Source organism: Salvelinus sp. IW2-2015, linkage group LG4q.1:29, assembly GCF_002910315.2.
Source record: "Salvelinus sp. IW2-2015 linkage group LG4q.1:29, ASM291031v2, whole genome shotgun sequence".
Taxonomy (NCBI): domain Eukaryota; kingdom Metazoa; phylum Chordata; class Actinopteri; order Salmoniformes; family Salmonidae; genus Salvelinus; species Salvelinus sp. IW2-2015.
Window position 1 is genome coordinate 47,769,223 of NC_036842.1, and position 15,273 is coordinate 47,784,495.

The 15,273-nt window shown below is 43.2% G+C and overlaps 1 protein-coding gene across 1 annotated transcript in view; it reads left to right on the forward strand.

Annotated features, from left to right (window-relative positions):
* snupn (snurportin 1) overlaps positions 1-15,273 on the forward strand; it is a 35,356-nt gene that overhangs the window by 19,990 nt on the left and 93 nt on the right. Inside the window, exons 3-9 of the mRNA XM_023984816.2 lie at positions 1,340-1,523; positions 1,820-1,924; positions 13,141-13,237; positions 13,626-13,723; positions 13,899-13,976; positions 14,295-14,375; positions 14,760-15,273. The exon at positions 14,760-15,273 is cut by the window's right edge and continues 93 nt beyond it. Of these exons, the coding sequence (XP_023840584.1) occupies positions 1,340-1,523; positions 1,820-1,924; positions 13,141-13,237; positions 13,626-13,723; positions 13,899-13,976; positions 14,295-14,375; positions 14,760-15,113 (997 nt within the window). The 3' untranslated portion in view covers positions 15,114-15,273. The remainder of the gene's footprint in view (positions 1-1,339; positions 1,524-1,819; positions 1,925-13,140; positions 13,238-13,625; positions 13,724-13,898; positions 13,977-14,294; positions 14,376-14,759) is intronic.

The following is a 15,273-nucleotide window of genomic DNA, read 5'->3' on the forward strand; positions in this document are numbered from 1 at the left end:
AAGAAATATTCTGTCCCCGATACATACAGCATCTGTAACGTCCCTTAGTCAAGTGTTGAATTTCTATCACAGATTCAACTACAAAGACCAGGGAGCTTTTCAAAGCAGTGATTGGCAACAATAACAAATCAGACATTGACTATCCCTTTAAGCATGGTCTAGTTAATAATTATGCTGTGCATTGTATTAAATCACCCAGATACTTCAAAGATAGTCGTTCTTCTGAACTGAGATGCAGGACAGGAATGAAACTGCTCAGGGATATTACCATGAGGCCATTAGTGAACTTCATGGGTGTGAGGGGACAGAACTGAAGATGGATCAACAACATTGTAGTGACTCCATAATACTGACCTGAATGACAGTGAAAAGAAGACAAATCTAAAAAATATTCCAAAACATGCATCTTGTATGCAACGGCACTAAAGTAATACTGGGGGAAAAACATGGCAAAGGGATACACGTTTTGGCCTAAATACAAAGCCCTATGTTTGGAGCAAATCCAACACAACACATCACTTAGTAACCACCTTATTTTCAAGCTTGGTGGTGCCTGCACTTGGTGGTGCCTGGGACTCTACTACTGGAGCCTGGACTTCCTAAGGGCAACTCTGAGGTGGTAAGGGTAGGTAACACATCCGCCACGCTGATCCTCAACACGGGGGCCTCTCCCATGACTGCATGGCCAAGCAGGGCTCCAACATTAAGTTTGCTGATGACATAACAGTGGTAGGCCTGATCACAGACAACGATGAAACAGCCTATAGGGAGGAGGTCAGAGACCTGGCAGTGTGGTGCCAGGACAACAACCTCTCCCTCAACGTGAGCAAGACAAAGGACCTGATCGTGGACTACAGGAAAAGGAGGACCGAACACACCCCCATTCACATTGACAGGGCTGTAGTGGAGTAGGTTGAGAGCTTCATGTTCCTTGGTGTCCACATCACCAACAAACTACTATGGTCCAAACACACCAAGACAGTCATGAAGAGGGCACGACAATGCCTATTCCCCCTCAGGAGATTTGGCATGGGTCCTTAGATCCTCAAAGTTCTACAGCTGCAACATTTGAGATTGAGGGAGGCAGCAGAATTATGAATCTTTATTTTTTAAATGAATTTATTACCACTTTGACATTAGTGTATATTTTTGACAAAGAAAATACAATGAAATAAAATTTTAATCCTATTTTGTAACACAAATTCAAGAAATCCAAGGGGTCTGAATACTTTCGTATGGCACTGTATGCAATTTGCCAACGCCACCGGAGAGAAATGGACATCATTACTAATTACGTTTCCATTTCCCCTTGACTTCATGTGTGCTTTCTTGTCTTTAGGAAAAGGCTGAATTATGTCAACCATGCACGCCGTCTGGCTGATGGGGACTGGACAGGGGCAGATAGTGATGAGGAAGCAGTGGTGGTGGACAGAAAGGAGGAGGAACAGCAGAAGGAGAAGGATGCAGAGGATGATGGGATGGAGATTGAGAGGAAGAAGTTGCCAAAGTACTATGCCAACCAGGTCAGAGAGATATTTCTGACAATGCATTATTTTACCGGAAGAGAGCACATGACTTGCCATGGTAGCATTTTCCTTCTGCCAGTATTTATACATCTAATTTGTTTCTGAAATATACACATCCCTTCAAATGAACTGGTTGAAGCAGTTAGGCAGGACAGAAACTGTTTTATGAAACAGTACTGATTTTATGATTTGAAAAGGTATTTTACAGAAAATGAATTGTGTGCTAAACTCTTTAATTCAGTCAAAATAAATCACAGGAATGTAACTGAACTGAGGCTTCTCTTCCTGTCCAGCTCATGCTGTCAGAGTGGCTAGTGGACGTCCCTCAGGAACTGGATACTGATTGGCTCATGGTGGTCTGTCCCGTGGGGAAGCGCTCTCTCATCGTCGCCTCCAAGGTAAGGACCAATCAGTGGTTTCCTTACGTGTCACATTTGTATTTATTATGGATCTCCATTAGCTGCTGCCAAGACGGCAGAAGCTCCTCTTCCTGGGTTCCAGCAAAATTAAGGCAGTTATACATTTATTTATTTTCTCCCCAATTTCGATGTTGTCTCATCACTGCAACTCTCCAACGGGCTGGGGTGGCGAAGGTCGAGTTATGCGTCCTCCGAAACATGACCTGCCAACCCACTCTTCTTAACACCTGTCCCCTTAACCCGGAAGCCAGCTGCACCAATGTGTCAGAGGAAACACCTTTCAACTGACAACGAGGTCAGCTTGCAGGAGCCCGGCCCGCCACAAGGATTCGCTAGAGCGCGATGAGCCAAGTAAAGCCGGCCCCTAACCGGGACGCTGCTGGGCCAATTGTGCACCGCCCTATGGGTCAACCGATCACGGCCGGTTGTGATACAGCCCGGGATCAAACCCGGGTCTGTAGTGAAGCCTCTAACACTGCGAAGCAGTGCCTTAGACCGCTGTGCCACTCGTAAAAACATTACAGTACATTTACAACAGATTTCACAACATATTAAGTGTGTGCCGTAAGGTCCTTATTCTACTACCACATATTTACAACACAAAATCCATGTGTGTATAGTGCGTATGTTATTGTGTTTGTATGCATGTGTCTGTGCCTATGTTTGTGTTGCTTCACAGTCCCCGCTGTTCCATAAGGTGTATTTTTGTCTGTTTAAAAAAAAAAATCTAATTTCACTGTTTGCGTGAGTTACTTGATGTTGAATAGAGTTCCATGTAGTCATGGCTCTATGTAGTACTGAGCGACCCATAGTCTGTTCTGGACTTGGACTGTGAAGAGATGTCTGGTGGAGTATGCATGGGTGTCCGAGCTGTGCGCCAGTAGTTCAAACAGACAGCTCGGTGCATTCAACATGTAAGTACCTCTCACAAAGTAGTGATGAAGTCAGTCTCTTCTCCACTTTGAGCCAGGAGAGATTGACATGCATATTATTAATGTTAGCTCTCTGTGTACTTGCCCTTGCAAGCCGTGCTGCCCTGTTTTGAGCCAATTGTAATTTTCCTAAGTCCCTCTTTGTGGCACCTGACCACACAGCTAAACAGTAGTCCAGGGGCAACAAAACTGTAGGACTTGCCTTGACAGTGCTGTTAAGAATGCAGAGCAGCGCTTAATTATGGACAGACTTCTCCCCATCCTAGCTACTGTTGTATCAATATGTTTTGACCATGACAGTTTACAATCCAGGGTTACTTCAGGCAGGACACCGAATATGTGCCAGGATTCATCCAATGGCATTGAGTAGTGTACCACCTCAGTCACCGGCTTTATCAATAAGTGCATCGACGACGTTGTGCCCACAGTGACCGTACGTACATATTCCAACCTGAAGCCATGGATTACATGCAACATCCGCACCGAGTTAAAGGCTAGAGCTGCCGCTTTAAAGAAGCGGGACACTAATCCGGACGCTTATAAGAAATCCCGCTATGCCCTCAGACGAACCACCAAACAGGCAAAGCATCAATACAGGACTAAGATTGAATACTACTACACCGGCTCTGACGCTCGTCGAATGTGGCAGGGCTTGCAAAATATTACGGACTACAAAGGGAAACCCAGCCGCGAGCTGCCCAGTGACACGATACTACCAGACGAGCTAAATGCCTTTTTATGCTCGCTTCGAGGCAAGCAACACTGATGTGTACTCAGAGCATCAACTGGCAAGTGTTTTCACTGACATTTTCAACCTCTCCCTGACCGAGTCTGTAATACCTACATGTTTCAAGCAGACCACCATAGTCCCTCTGCAACTGGATCCTGAACTTCCTGACGGGTTGCCCTCAGGTGGTTAAGAGTAGGCAACACACATCTGACACGCTGATCCTCAACACTGGGGCCCTTCAGGGGTGTGTGCTTAGTCCCCTCCTGTACTCCCTGTTCACCCACGACTGCGTGGCCAAGCAAGGCTCAAACACCATTTAAGTTTGCTGACGGCATAACAGTGGTAGGCCTGATCACCGACAACGATGAGACAGCCAATAGGGAGGTCAGAGGACAACCACCTCTCCCTTCACGTGAGCAAGACAAAGGAGCTGATCGTAGACTACAGAAAAAGGAGGGCTGAACACACCCCCATTCACATCGACGGGGCTGTAGTGGAGTAGATGGAGAGCTTCATGTTCCTTGGTGTCCACATCACCAACAAAACCAACAAACTATCATGGTCCAAGCACACCAAGACAGTTGTGAAGAGGGCACGACAACACCTTTTCCCCTCTCAGGAGAGTGAAAAGATTTGGCATGGGTCCCCAGATCCTCCAAAAGTTCTACAGCTGCACCATTGAGAGCATCCTGACTGGTTGCATCACCACCTGGTATGGCAACTGCTCTGCATCTGACCACAAGGTGCTACAGAGGGTAGTGCGCACGGTCCAGTACATCATTGGGGCCAAGCTTCCTGACATCCAGGATTTATATACTTGGCGGTGTCAGAGGAAGGCCCGAAAAATTGTCTAAGACTCCAGTCACCCAAGTCGTAGACTGTTCTCTCTACTACCGCACGGTAAGCGGTACCGGAGCGCCAAGTCTTGGTCCAAAAGGCTCCTTAACAGCTTCTATACCCTATCCATAAGACTGCTGAACAATTAATCAAATGGACTCCCAGACTATTTACATTGAGCCCCCCCCCCCCCCCCTCCTTTGTTTTTACACCTGCATGTACATATTAACCTACCTGTACCCCCGCACATTGACTCAGTACCTGTACCCCTTGTATATAGCCTCGCTATTGTTATTTTGTTACTTTTTATTTTTTACTTTAGTTCATTTAGTAAACATTTTCTTAACTATTTCTTGAACTGCATTGTTGGTTAAGGGCTTGTAAGTAAGCATTTCAACAGTTTACTGTTGTATTCGGCTCATTTTAAACGAGTCATCCCGCAGTGTCTGTGATTGTACCCTGATGAAGACAGCTTGCCTGTCGAAACGTTGGTAAATTAAATATTTTTGCATCTGAGCTCCTAGAGTGTGCGGCTCTCCTTTATTTAAGTTTTCTACTCCGCTAGCCAGCACCTCGCCTAAATAGGTTGTCGTTTCTTTTTCTTCTAGATTGTTCTGTTTACCCAGTAAACAGCCACCTACGACAAAAAAAGCTCTAAAACGATGCCGAATGATAATTTTTCTCCTGACACTGGTCAAAGCCCAAACAAGATTACTTTGAATATAGCCAAAGGGAGCGTGATAAGATCATTGTTTCGGAGTCCCTTTTTGACATGCCGGGAGGTAATTCTGACCTCTCGAAAGAACTGTTACAKTTATCTAAGCGCCAGACGAGAACGCATCTACATATAGTCACTCTTAGTGAYWATGTGCGTCAAGGCATTATTCCACGGGGACTCAGGTGGCAAAAAKAACCATCATTGGGACAGCGCACAGATGATTTCTGTGAGCGCTGGTGTGCCATCCTGAACAAATGCTCTATTGATTTAATGACATTAATTGTTGACCAGTTGAAAAAGGATTTTAGTGAAATGGATAACACGATTAAAGACAAACGCACAGCTCTACAAATAGCTGTTATTGATGATGGCATATTCAATGAACTGATGAAAACTAACCAAGCGCTCCAGGACAAGTTGTCTATAGAAATAAAGGAACTTAAAATCAAGAAATTCAACCAAGACAAAAAAGACAAGGCCGAGGATAAAGTCTACTTCTGGAGAAACCCTGACAAGGGAGGTCCTGCTCCTCCTCTCCATGGCAGGCGCAGGAGGGATGCCGCTTACTTCGATCCACCCCCGTCTGATCAACACTCTACAACCAGCGCCTCATCGGCTTCCAGTGGTAGTTTTTTATTCAACGAGAGACTGGACGGACGCAAGGGCGGAGGTGGCCGCAGGCACGCACATCGACGAGATGCCGCATCCGACAGGGTAAGAAGAAACGACTATCAGAGGCAGAGGAGACCGTTCACACGGTCCCAGAACCCACGGGACTGAGTGTTTTTAATTTATCAAGCAAGATATTGAGCCCTGCCCATGTCTCTTTGCTTAATAAAGGGTTATCTTTTGTGCCTACAACCCAGTGCAACGACTTTGATGTGAAGGTAGACATGTTTACGTTTTTTAGAAACATCCGTTTAAGGGAATACTTTAGCTCCCCTAATCCTGACATTTCTATTGAACCAGTATGTTGCTCACCTGCACATACTCCGACTCCTTTTAGAAGCAAGAGTTATTTTATACCTCCAACCAATCGCAATCACTCTATTGAGACATATTGTAGACTTGTTGAAAAAGATGTTGCGCAACTCCTTAAGAACAAACAGGAGTCCAAATCTTTCCACAATTTACCTAAGGATGGAAAAACAAGCTTTGCTTGATTTACAATCCGATACCTCAGTCCTTATTCGTCCTGCTGACAAGGGTGGGTCGGTTGTACTTATGGATAGGACAGTTTATGTAAATGAGTGTCATARACAGCTGCTTGACAACACCTTTTACAAGAAACTCAGAAGTGACCCCACTTCTCAATTTCAGAATACTATCTTAACTGTCCTAGATGGGTATTTAGGTTGTGGTCAGATAACCAAAAAAGAACATGACTTTTTGGCTATTCAACACCCTAAAATTGCCACTTTCTATACTTTGCCGAAATTACACAAGAATGTTACAAAACCTCCAGGGCGCCCTATTGTAGCGGGCATTGATGCAGTAACGGCCCCTCTATCTACTTTTGTTGACTTTTTTATTAGACCACTCGCAGAACAGCTCCCCTCMTTTGTAAAGGACACCAGCAGTATGATCTCTATCATAGAATCTCTTGATCCTCTCCCTGAGAATACCTTGTTAGTTACTTTTGATGTTGAGTCGTTATACACAAATATTCCTCACGAGGGCGGTATTGAAGCTATGGAACATTTTCTTCTGCAACGTGACCCTAATAAACTACCTTCCAGTGAATGCATTATAACATTGGCTGAAATAGTACTTACACACAACTATTTCATGTTTCTAAATGATTTCTTTATTCAGACGAAGGGTACTGCTATGGGATCCCCCATGGCTCCTAACTATGCTAATTTGTATGTGGGTTACATGGAGAAACAGTCTATTTTCAATCCTCTCAAAAATGTTTTCTTGCCTAACATTATTATGTGGAAACGGTATATTGATGATATTTTTGTTCTATGGAGGGGTGATGCAAAACAGCTCCAGGCGTTCCATGCTTTTCTTAACTCCTGTTCTGAGCACTTGAGATTTACTATGCAATCTGATACACGTCAAATCAGTTTTCTTGATCTTGTGTGAAAATAATGTTCTATACACTGATCTTTACAGGAAACCTACTGATCGTAACAGTTTGTTGAGGGCTGATAGCTGTCACCCACTTCCCTTGAAAAATAGTTTGCCCTACAGCCAATTCTGTCGAATCAAAAGAATTTGCAAAAAACAATCAGATTTCGACAGAAATATGGCTGAGTCGCAAAGAAAGTTCAAGGAGAGGGGGTACAAAAATATCAGAATTAATATTGCCATTGAGAAAATTCAAAACAAAACGAGACATGACCTTTTTCAAGGGCAGTCTCGCAAAAAGAAGCATTCTTGTATTCTAACTACCCGCTATTCAAAGCGCTCTAAACAAATTAAGGGAATCGTTCACAAACATTGGCACATTCTAAAATCCGATGATAGTCTCGGTAATGTGTTTTCAGACCTTCCCTTGGTCGTGTTTTCGCGGGGCAGAAATCTCAGAGACCAATTGGTACACTCTGATTTGCCACCCCAAGATGTCCTGAACAACGTCTATTTGCGCCCCTACTGGATGGAAATTATAAGTGTGATGGCTGTGCTCAATGCAATGGCACTTATAAATGCAGATCCTTCAAACACCCACAAACAGGGAAATCGATCCCAATCAAAGGTATTATTACGTGCTCCACTAAGGCAGTTATTTATCTTATAACTTGTCCTTGTGGTAAAAATTATGTGGGTAAAACAAAGCGTGAATTAAAAGTACGTATCTCAGAGCATCGTAGCACCATTAGGTGCCAAAACTTGACCTACCCAGTTGCGGCCCACTTTTGGAGGCAGGCCACTCGATTTCGTCTCTGCGTTATATTGGCATCGAACATGTCACCCTCCCTAGGAGAGGGGGTGACCTTGATAATTTATTGTTAAAACGAGAGGCTGCTTGGACCTTTAACTTAAAGACCCTTGCTCCCTTCGGTCTTAACGTGGACTTTGATCTGAAGCCATTCTTGTGATTGTTGTGATTGTTGTGACTTTGCCATTGTGGTTGTTTGTAGGCTTGTGTGGTCTTAAGTGAGTCTATGATCGTATGCTATCCATTTGTATTTATTGTATGCTGCTCTTTCTATGCCATTTTAATATTTGAGAAATTAACCAATGATATTAGGCCACTCTTGGCCATGATTACAGACACCTGTATGTCTTGACACTATATATAAACGAGTCATCCCGCAGTGTCTGTGATTGTACCCTGATGAAGACAGCTTGCCTGTCGAAACGGTAAATTAAATATTTTTGCATCTGAGCTCCTAGAGTGTGCGGCTCTCCTTTATTTTTAAGTTTTCTACTCCGCTAGCCAGCACCTCGCCTAAATAGGTGCGCGTTTCTTTTTCTTCTAGAGTATTCGGCTCATGTGACATAACATTTTATTTAGTCTCCTCGACTTGCTCAATTACCACATTATTCATTACACGATTTAGTTGAGGTTTAGGGTTTAGTGAATGATTTGTCCCATGATTTGTCCCATCCCATACAATGCTTTTAGTTTTAGAAATATTTAGGACTAACTTATTCCTTGCCACGCATTCTGAAACTAACTGCAGCGCTTTAAGTGTTGCAGTCATTTCAGTCCCTGTGGTAGCTGACGTGTATAGTCTTGAGTCATCCACATACATAGACACACTGACTTTACTTAAAGCCACTGGCATGTCATTAGTAAAGATTAAAAAAGTAAGAGGCCTAGACAGCTGCCCTGGGGAATTCCTGATTCTACCTGGATTTTGTTGGAGAGGCTTCAATTAAAGAATAATCTCGGTCTTCTGTTAGACAGGTAACTCTTTATCCACAATATAGCAGGGGGTGTAAAGCCATAACACATGTTTTCCCAGCAACAGACTATGATCGATAATGTTAAAAGCAGAACTGATGTCTAACAAAACAGCCCCTACAATCTTTGTGTCATCAATTTCTCTCAGCCAATAATCAGTCATTTGTGTAAGTGCTGTACCTGTTGAATATCCTTCCCTATAAACGTGCTAAAAGTCTTGTCAGTTTGTTTACTGTAAAACATTATTGTATCTGGTCAAACACAATTTTTTCCAAAAGTTTACAAAGGGTTGGAAACAGGTTGATTACTGGCTCAAATAGCTGACCAAAGGGGGCTTTACTATTCTTAGGTAGGGGAATAACTTATGCTTCCCTCCAGGACGGAGGGCACACACTTACTAGTAGGCTTAAATTGAAGATATGGCAACATCGTCTGCTACTATCCTCAGTAATTTTCCAGCTAAGTTGTCAGACCACGGCGGCTTGACATTGTTGGTAGACAACAATTTTTTCACCTCTTCCACACTTTCAGGAATAAAATTCAGGAATAAATTCAACACCCATAATTTAATAATAATTCTGACCCACACCCATAATTTGGTCAGATATACTTGGATGTGTAGTGTCAGCGTTTGTTGCTGGTATCTCTTGCCAATGGAAAAATCATTAAAGTAGTTGGCAATATCAGTGGGTTTTAGAATGAGCCATCTGATTCAATGAATGATGGAGAGGAGTTTGCCTTTTTGCCCAAAATTTTATTTAAGGTGCTTCAAAGCTTTTTACTATAATTTTTACAGTTTCTTCTTCTTTTTATTYAGTTTAGTCACATGATTTCTCAATTTGCAGTACGTTTGCCTATCGGTTTTACAGCCAGACCTATTTGCCATTTATTTTGCCTCATCCCACTCAACCATACCAATTTTTCAATCCTCATCAATCCACAGGGATTTAACCATTTTTACGTTCATTTTCTTAATGGGTACATGTTTATTAGTAACTCGGATAAGCAATTTCATAAATTTGTCATGTGCAGTGTCAGGTTGCTCCTCATTACACACCACGGACCAACAAATGTTTACATCAACATATGAATCACTACAAAACCTCTTGTATGACCTCTCATAGACTATATTAGGCCCAGCCTTTGGAACTTTTGTTTTCCTAGATATGGCTACTATATTGTGATCACTACATTTCGATGGATTTGGATACTGCTTTCAAATACATTTCTGTAGCATTAGTGAAGATGTGATCAATATATGTTGATGATTTTATTCCTGTGCTATTTTTAACTACCCTGATTTGATAACCTGAACCAGGTTGCACACACTAGTTACAGTTTGATGCTTTCTCTTGAGTGGGCAGCCTGATGAAAGATATTTAATTCACCCTAAAAATATACCTCTGTTGATATCACATACATTATCAAGCATTTCACATATGTTATCCAGATACTGACTGTTAGCACTTAGTGGTCTATAGCAGCTTCCCACCATTGTGCACCTCCAAGGTCAAGGGTTACTTTGTTATACTTTAAAAAGTCAAAGAAAAGCATGCGTCAATGGGCATGTTCAACATAGCAGCTAACTTTAAAGGCAAGTCGAGACTGCCTGATTTACATATCACCTTGCATCGTAAATAAATAAAATCAAAGTTTGTTGGTCACAAACACAGATTTGCACGTTATCGCAGATGCTTTGATATGCTTGTGTTTCTAGTTCCCAAAAGTGCAGTAGAACCTAGCAATAAAATAAACAATACACATATAATCCTGATGTATTTGTATATATTTGTACGAGCAATGTCAGATCGGAATATATAGTGTGTGTACACACGTACAGTGCATTCGGGAAGTATTCAGACACTTTAACTTTTTCCACATTTTGTTACATTACAGCCTTATTCTTAAATTAATTATTTTCCTCATCAATCTACAGACGCCTCACAAGTCCTCAACTGGCAGCTCCATTAAATAGTACCCGCAAAACATCAGTCTCAACATCAACAGTGAGGAGGCGACTCCGGGATGAGTTCCTCTGTCCAGTGTCTGTGTTCTTTTCTTAATCTTTTCTTTTTATTGGCCAGTCTGAGATGGCTTTTTCTTTGCAACTTTCACTGTTGACGTTGAGACTGGTGTTTTGCGGGTACTATTTAATGAAGCTGCCAGTTGAGGACTTGTGAGGYGTCTGTTTCTCAAACTAGACACTCTAATGTACTTGTCCTCTTGTGTACCGGGGCCTCCCACTCCTCTTTCTATTCTGGTTAGAGACAGTTTGTGCTGTTCTGTGAAGGGAGTAGTACAAGGCGTTGTACAAGATCTTCAGTTTCTTGTCAGTTTCTCACATGGAATGGCCTTCATTTCACAGAACAAGAATAGACTGATGAGTTTCAGAAGAAAGTTATTTGTTTCTGGACATTTTGAGCCTGTAATCAAACCCACAAATGCTGATGCTCCAGATACTCAACTAGTCTAAAGTAGGCCAGTTTTATTTCTTCTTTTATCAGGACAACAGTTTTCAGCTGTACTAATATAATTGCAAAAGGGTTTTCTAATGATCAATTAGCCTTTTTAAAATGATAAACTTGGATTAGCTAACACAACGTGCCATTGGAACACAGGAGTAATGGTTGCTGATAATGGTACGCCTATGTAGATATTCCATAAAAAATCTGCCGTTTCCAGCTACAATAGTCATTTACAACATTAACAATGTCTACACTGTATTTCTGATCAATTTGATGTTATTTTAAAGGACTTTTTTTGTTGCTTTTTTCAAAAACAAAGACATTTCTAAGTGACCCCAAACTTTTGAACGGTAGTGTATGTAAGAATGCTGTTCATTGACTATAGCTGAGCATTCAACACCATAGTACCCTCCAAGCTCATCATTTAAGCTCGAGGCCAAGGGTCTGAACCCCGCCATGTGCGACTGGGTCCTGGACTTCCTGACGGGCCGCCCCCAGGTGGTGAAGGTAGGAAACAACACCTCCACTTCGCTGATCCTCAATGCTGGGGCCTCACAAGGGGATGCCTGCTAAGCCCCCTCCTTTACACCCTTCTCACCCATGACTGCATGGCCACGCACGCCTCCAACACAACAGTAGTAAGCCTGATCACCAACAATGACGAGACAGCCTACAGGGAGGAGGTGAAGGCCCTGGGAGTGTGGTGCCAGGAAAATAACCTCACCCAACGTCAACAAAACAAAGGAGCTGATCGTTGACTTCAGGAAACAGCAGAGGGAGCACCCCCCATCCACATAGATGGGACCGCAGTGAATGTGGAAAGCTTCAAGTTCCTCGGCGTACACATCACTGACAAACTGAAATGGTCCACACACAAAGTTTGGTGAAGAATGTGCAGCAGTGCCTCTTCAAACTCAGCAGGCTGAAGAAATTTGGCTTGGCACCTAAAACGCTCACAAATGTTTACAGATGCACAATTGAGAGCATCCTGTTGGGCTGTATCACTGTCTGGTACGGCAATTGCAGGGTTCTCCAGAGGGTAGTGAGGTCTGCACAACGCATCACCGGGGGCAAACTACCTGCCCTCCAGGACACCTAGAGCACCCAATGTCACAGGAATCAATGACAACAACCACCCGAGCCACTGCCTGTTCACCCCGCTATCATCCAGAAGGCGAGGTCAATACTGGTGAATCAAAGCTGGGACAGAGTGCCTGAAAAAACAGCTATCTCAAGGCCATCAGACTGTTAAATAGCCATCACTAGCACATTAGAGGCTGCTGCTGTATATACATAGACTTAAAATCACTTGCCACTTTAATAATGGAACACTAGTCACTTTAATGTTTACATATTTTGCATTACTCATCTCAAATGTATGGACTCTATTCTATCCTATTCTACTGTATCTTAGTCTATGCCGCTCTGACATTGCTCGTCCAAATATTTATATATTCTTAACTCCATTCCTTTAGATTTGTGTGTATTGTTGTGAAATTGTTAGATATTACTGCACTGTTGGAGCTAAAAACACAAGCATTTCGCTACACCCGCAATAACATCTGCTAAACACGTGTATGTGACAAATACATTTTGATTTGACTGAAGTAACAATGAAAARGTTCTCTCACATCTGTTTCCCACCATTTTGAAGGGGTCCACTGCAGCATACACCAAAAGTGGCTACTGTGTGAACCGCTTCCCTTCTCTGTTGCCTGGAGGGAACAGACACAACTCAGCAATGGGAAAAGGTACGTGGGCCTGATCCCATTTCAATCTGTAGCTTCCAGTTCCTCCACCTCGTCAGGTTTCACAGATTTAACTGGACTGGGTTTGGTTTTGTATGTATTGGCTGGTGCAATCAAATTTTCCCTTTTGAAGATTATTAAAGTACTATCTTTTCTTATCAATATAGTGATGGCTCCAATTAGACCAATGGGCAAAGCAGAGCATCCACCATTATTACTTAACCTATCCAATACTTTCAGATCTGTGAACACCCTGAGGGTTTGGGGCTAGGAATCAAAATGGAACCCAAAAAAGACACATCCCATCTATTCTACCACTGTTTTTGCAAACTGCATCCATGCAAAAATATATGACCACACATGGTAGTGCTAATGTTCGGTCTGTGTGCAGATTACACCATCCTGGACTGTATCTACAGTGAGGTGGAGCGGACCTACTTCATCCTGGATGTCATGTGTTGGAGGGGCCATCCAGTGTATGACTGTCCAGTAAGCACACACAGATTGATTAGCAGAGCATTGAAGTTCCAGTGGAATTACAGTACTGGAGTACTAGTGTCTGGGATACAGATGTGCTCTTTTTGCCATGTTGACCAATTCATCTGTCATTTGGGGATTTTAATGACAACTTTGTTGATGATGGTGTTTGTTTTCCCATCAACAGACAGAGTTCCGGTTCTACTGGCTCCAGTCGAAAGTCCAGGAGACGGATGGCATGGCTGACATTGCCAAGAGGAACCCTGTAAGAGCAATACACAATAATAAATATATTGTGTATATAGACCTTTTCAATTTAGTCCAAATGAGAATGATTAGAGGCACACCAAAAAAAATTTTTTTTTTTTTAAAGGACAAAAGATGTCACCTCCTTTTCCATGTTTATTTTGATTGGACCATGACCGCCAACACATGCAGTTTATTTTGGTGTATTAAAATGAAAAAAGTGTAATCGTGAGATTGTGGAAAGATGGTCATATTGTCATTAGATGACCAATTAACTGTGGCCTGTGTGCTGTCTGACAATATAGTGGTTGCTGTTTTTTTTYTTTTTTCTCCATAGTTCAAGTTTGTGAGTCTTCAAAGCACTGCCTGCTCAACGGAAGCCATTCAGCAAGCACTTGCAACGGAGTACAACTTCAATGTAAGAGCAACTACAACTGTATATTACTGCAAATGCAGCTATTTAGTCCTATAGTACATCTGTGATTTTACTTGTAGTCTGTAAAAGGGGCAGAACGGTCTGATTCTTTAGTAGAGTGAATCTCCTCTGTTTGCTTCTCGACACTCTTGGGAAAGAATGAAGTGTACTTCATAGAATGAACACACATTGCTAGTCTGGGTTTCCCGGTTCAATGCGCCATCTCTCAACTTATAGCTCCCAATAGAACCTCTCTCAACCTCATTGACTAGAGTCTGTTTTGCTGCTCAGCCCACCACCATTGAGGTTAGAGGTGAGACAGCTCTCCAGGGGCATGATGAGGCAGCTGTAACAAGCCCAAACTGAGTGGATTCTGTGTGTCCTCAGGTGGACGGACTTCTGTTTTACCACCGGCAGACCCACTACACCCCCGGCAGCACCCCTCTGGTGGGCTGGCTGCGGCCCTACATGGTGGTCGATATCCTGGGCATGGAGGTCCCGGTGGGGCCCCTCACCGCCAAGCCCGAGTATGCCGGCCACCAGCTGGCCCAGATCCGGGAGCACAAGAAGACCTCCGACCATGTCCGGCCAGGGGACCTGAACGGCCGCTACGAGCTGGAGCACCTATCCACCCCCGACCAGGAAAAGGGAGATGGCGATGCCGCCACCTCGCCCCGCAGCAGACCGCTGAAGGAATCTCGCATGGAGACCTCAGAAGAGCGCGAGTTAGCTAGCCGCTAAAGGCTAACTCAGTTAACTAGCCGCTAAAGGCTAACTCAGTTAGCTAGCCGCTAAAGGCTAACTCAGTTAGCTAGCCGCTAAAGGCTAACTCTGTTAGCTAGCCGCTAAAGGCTAACTCTGTTAGCTAGCCGCTAAAGGCTAACTCTGTTAGCTAGCCGCT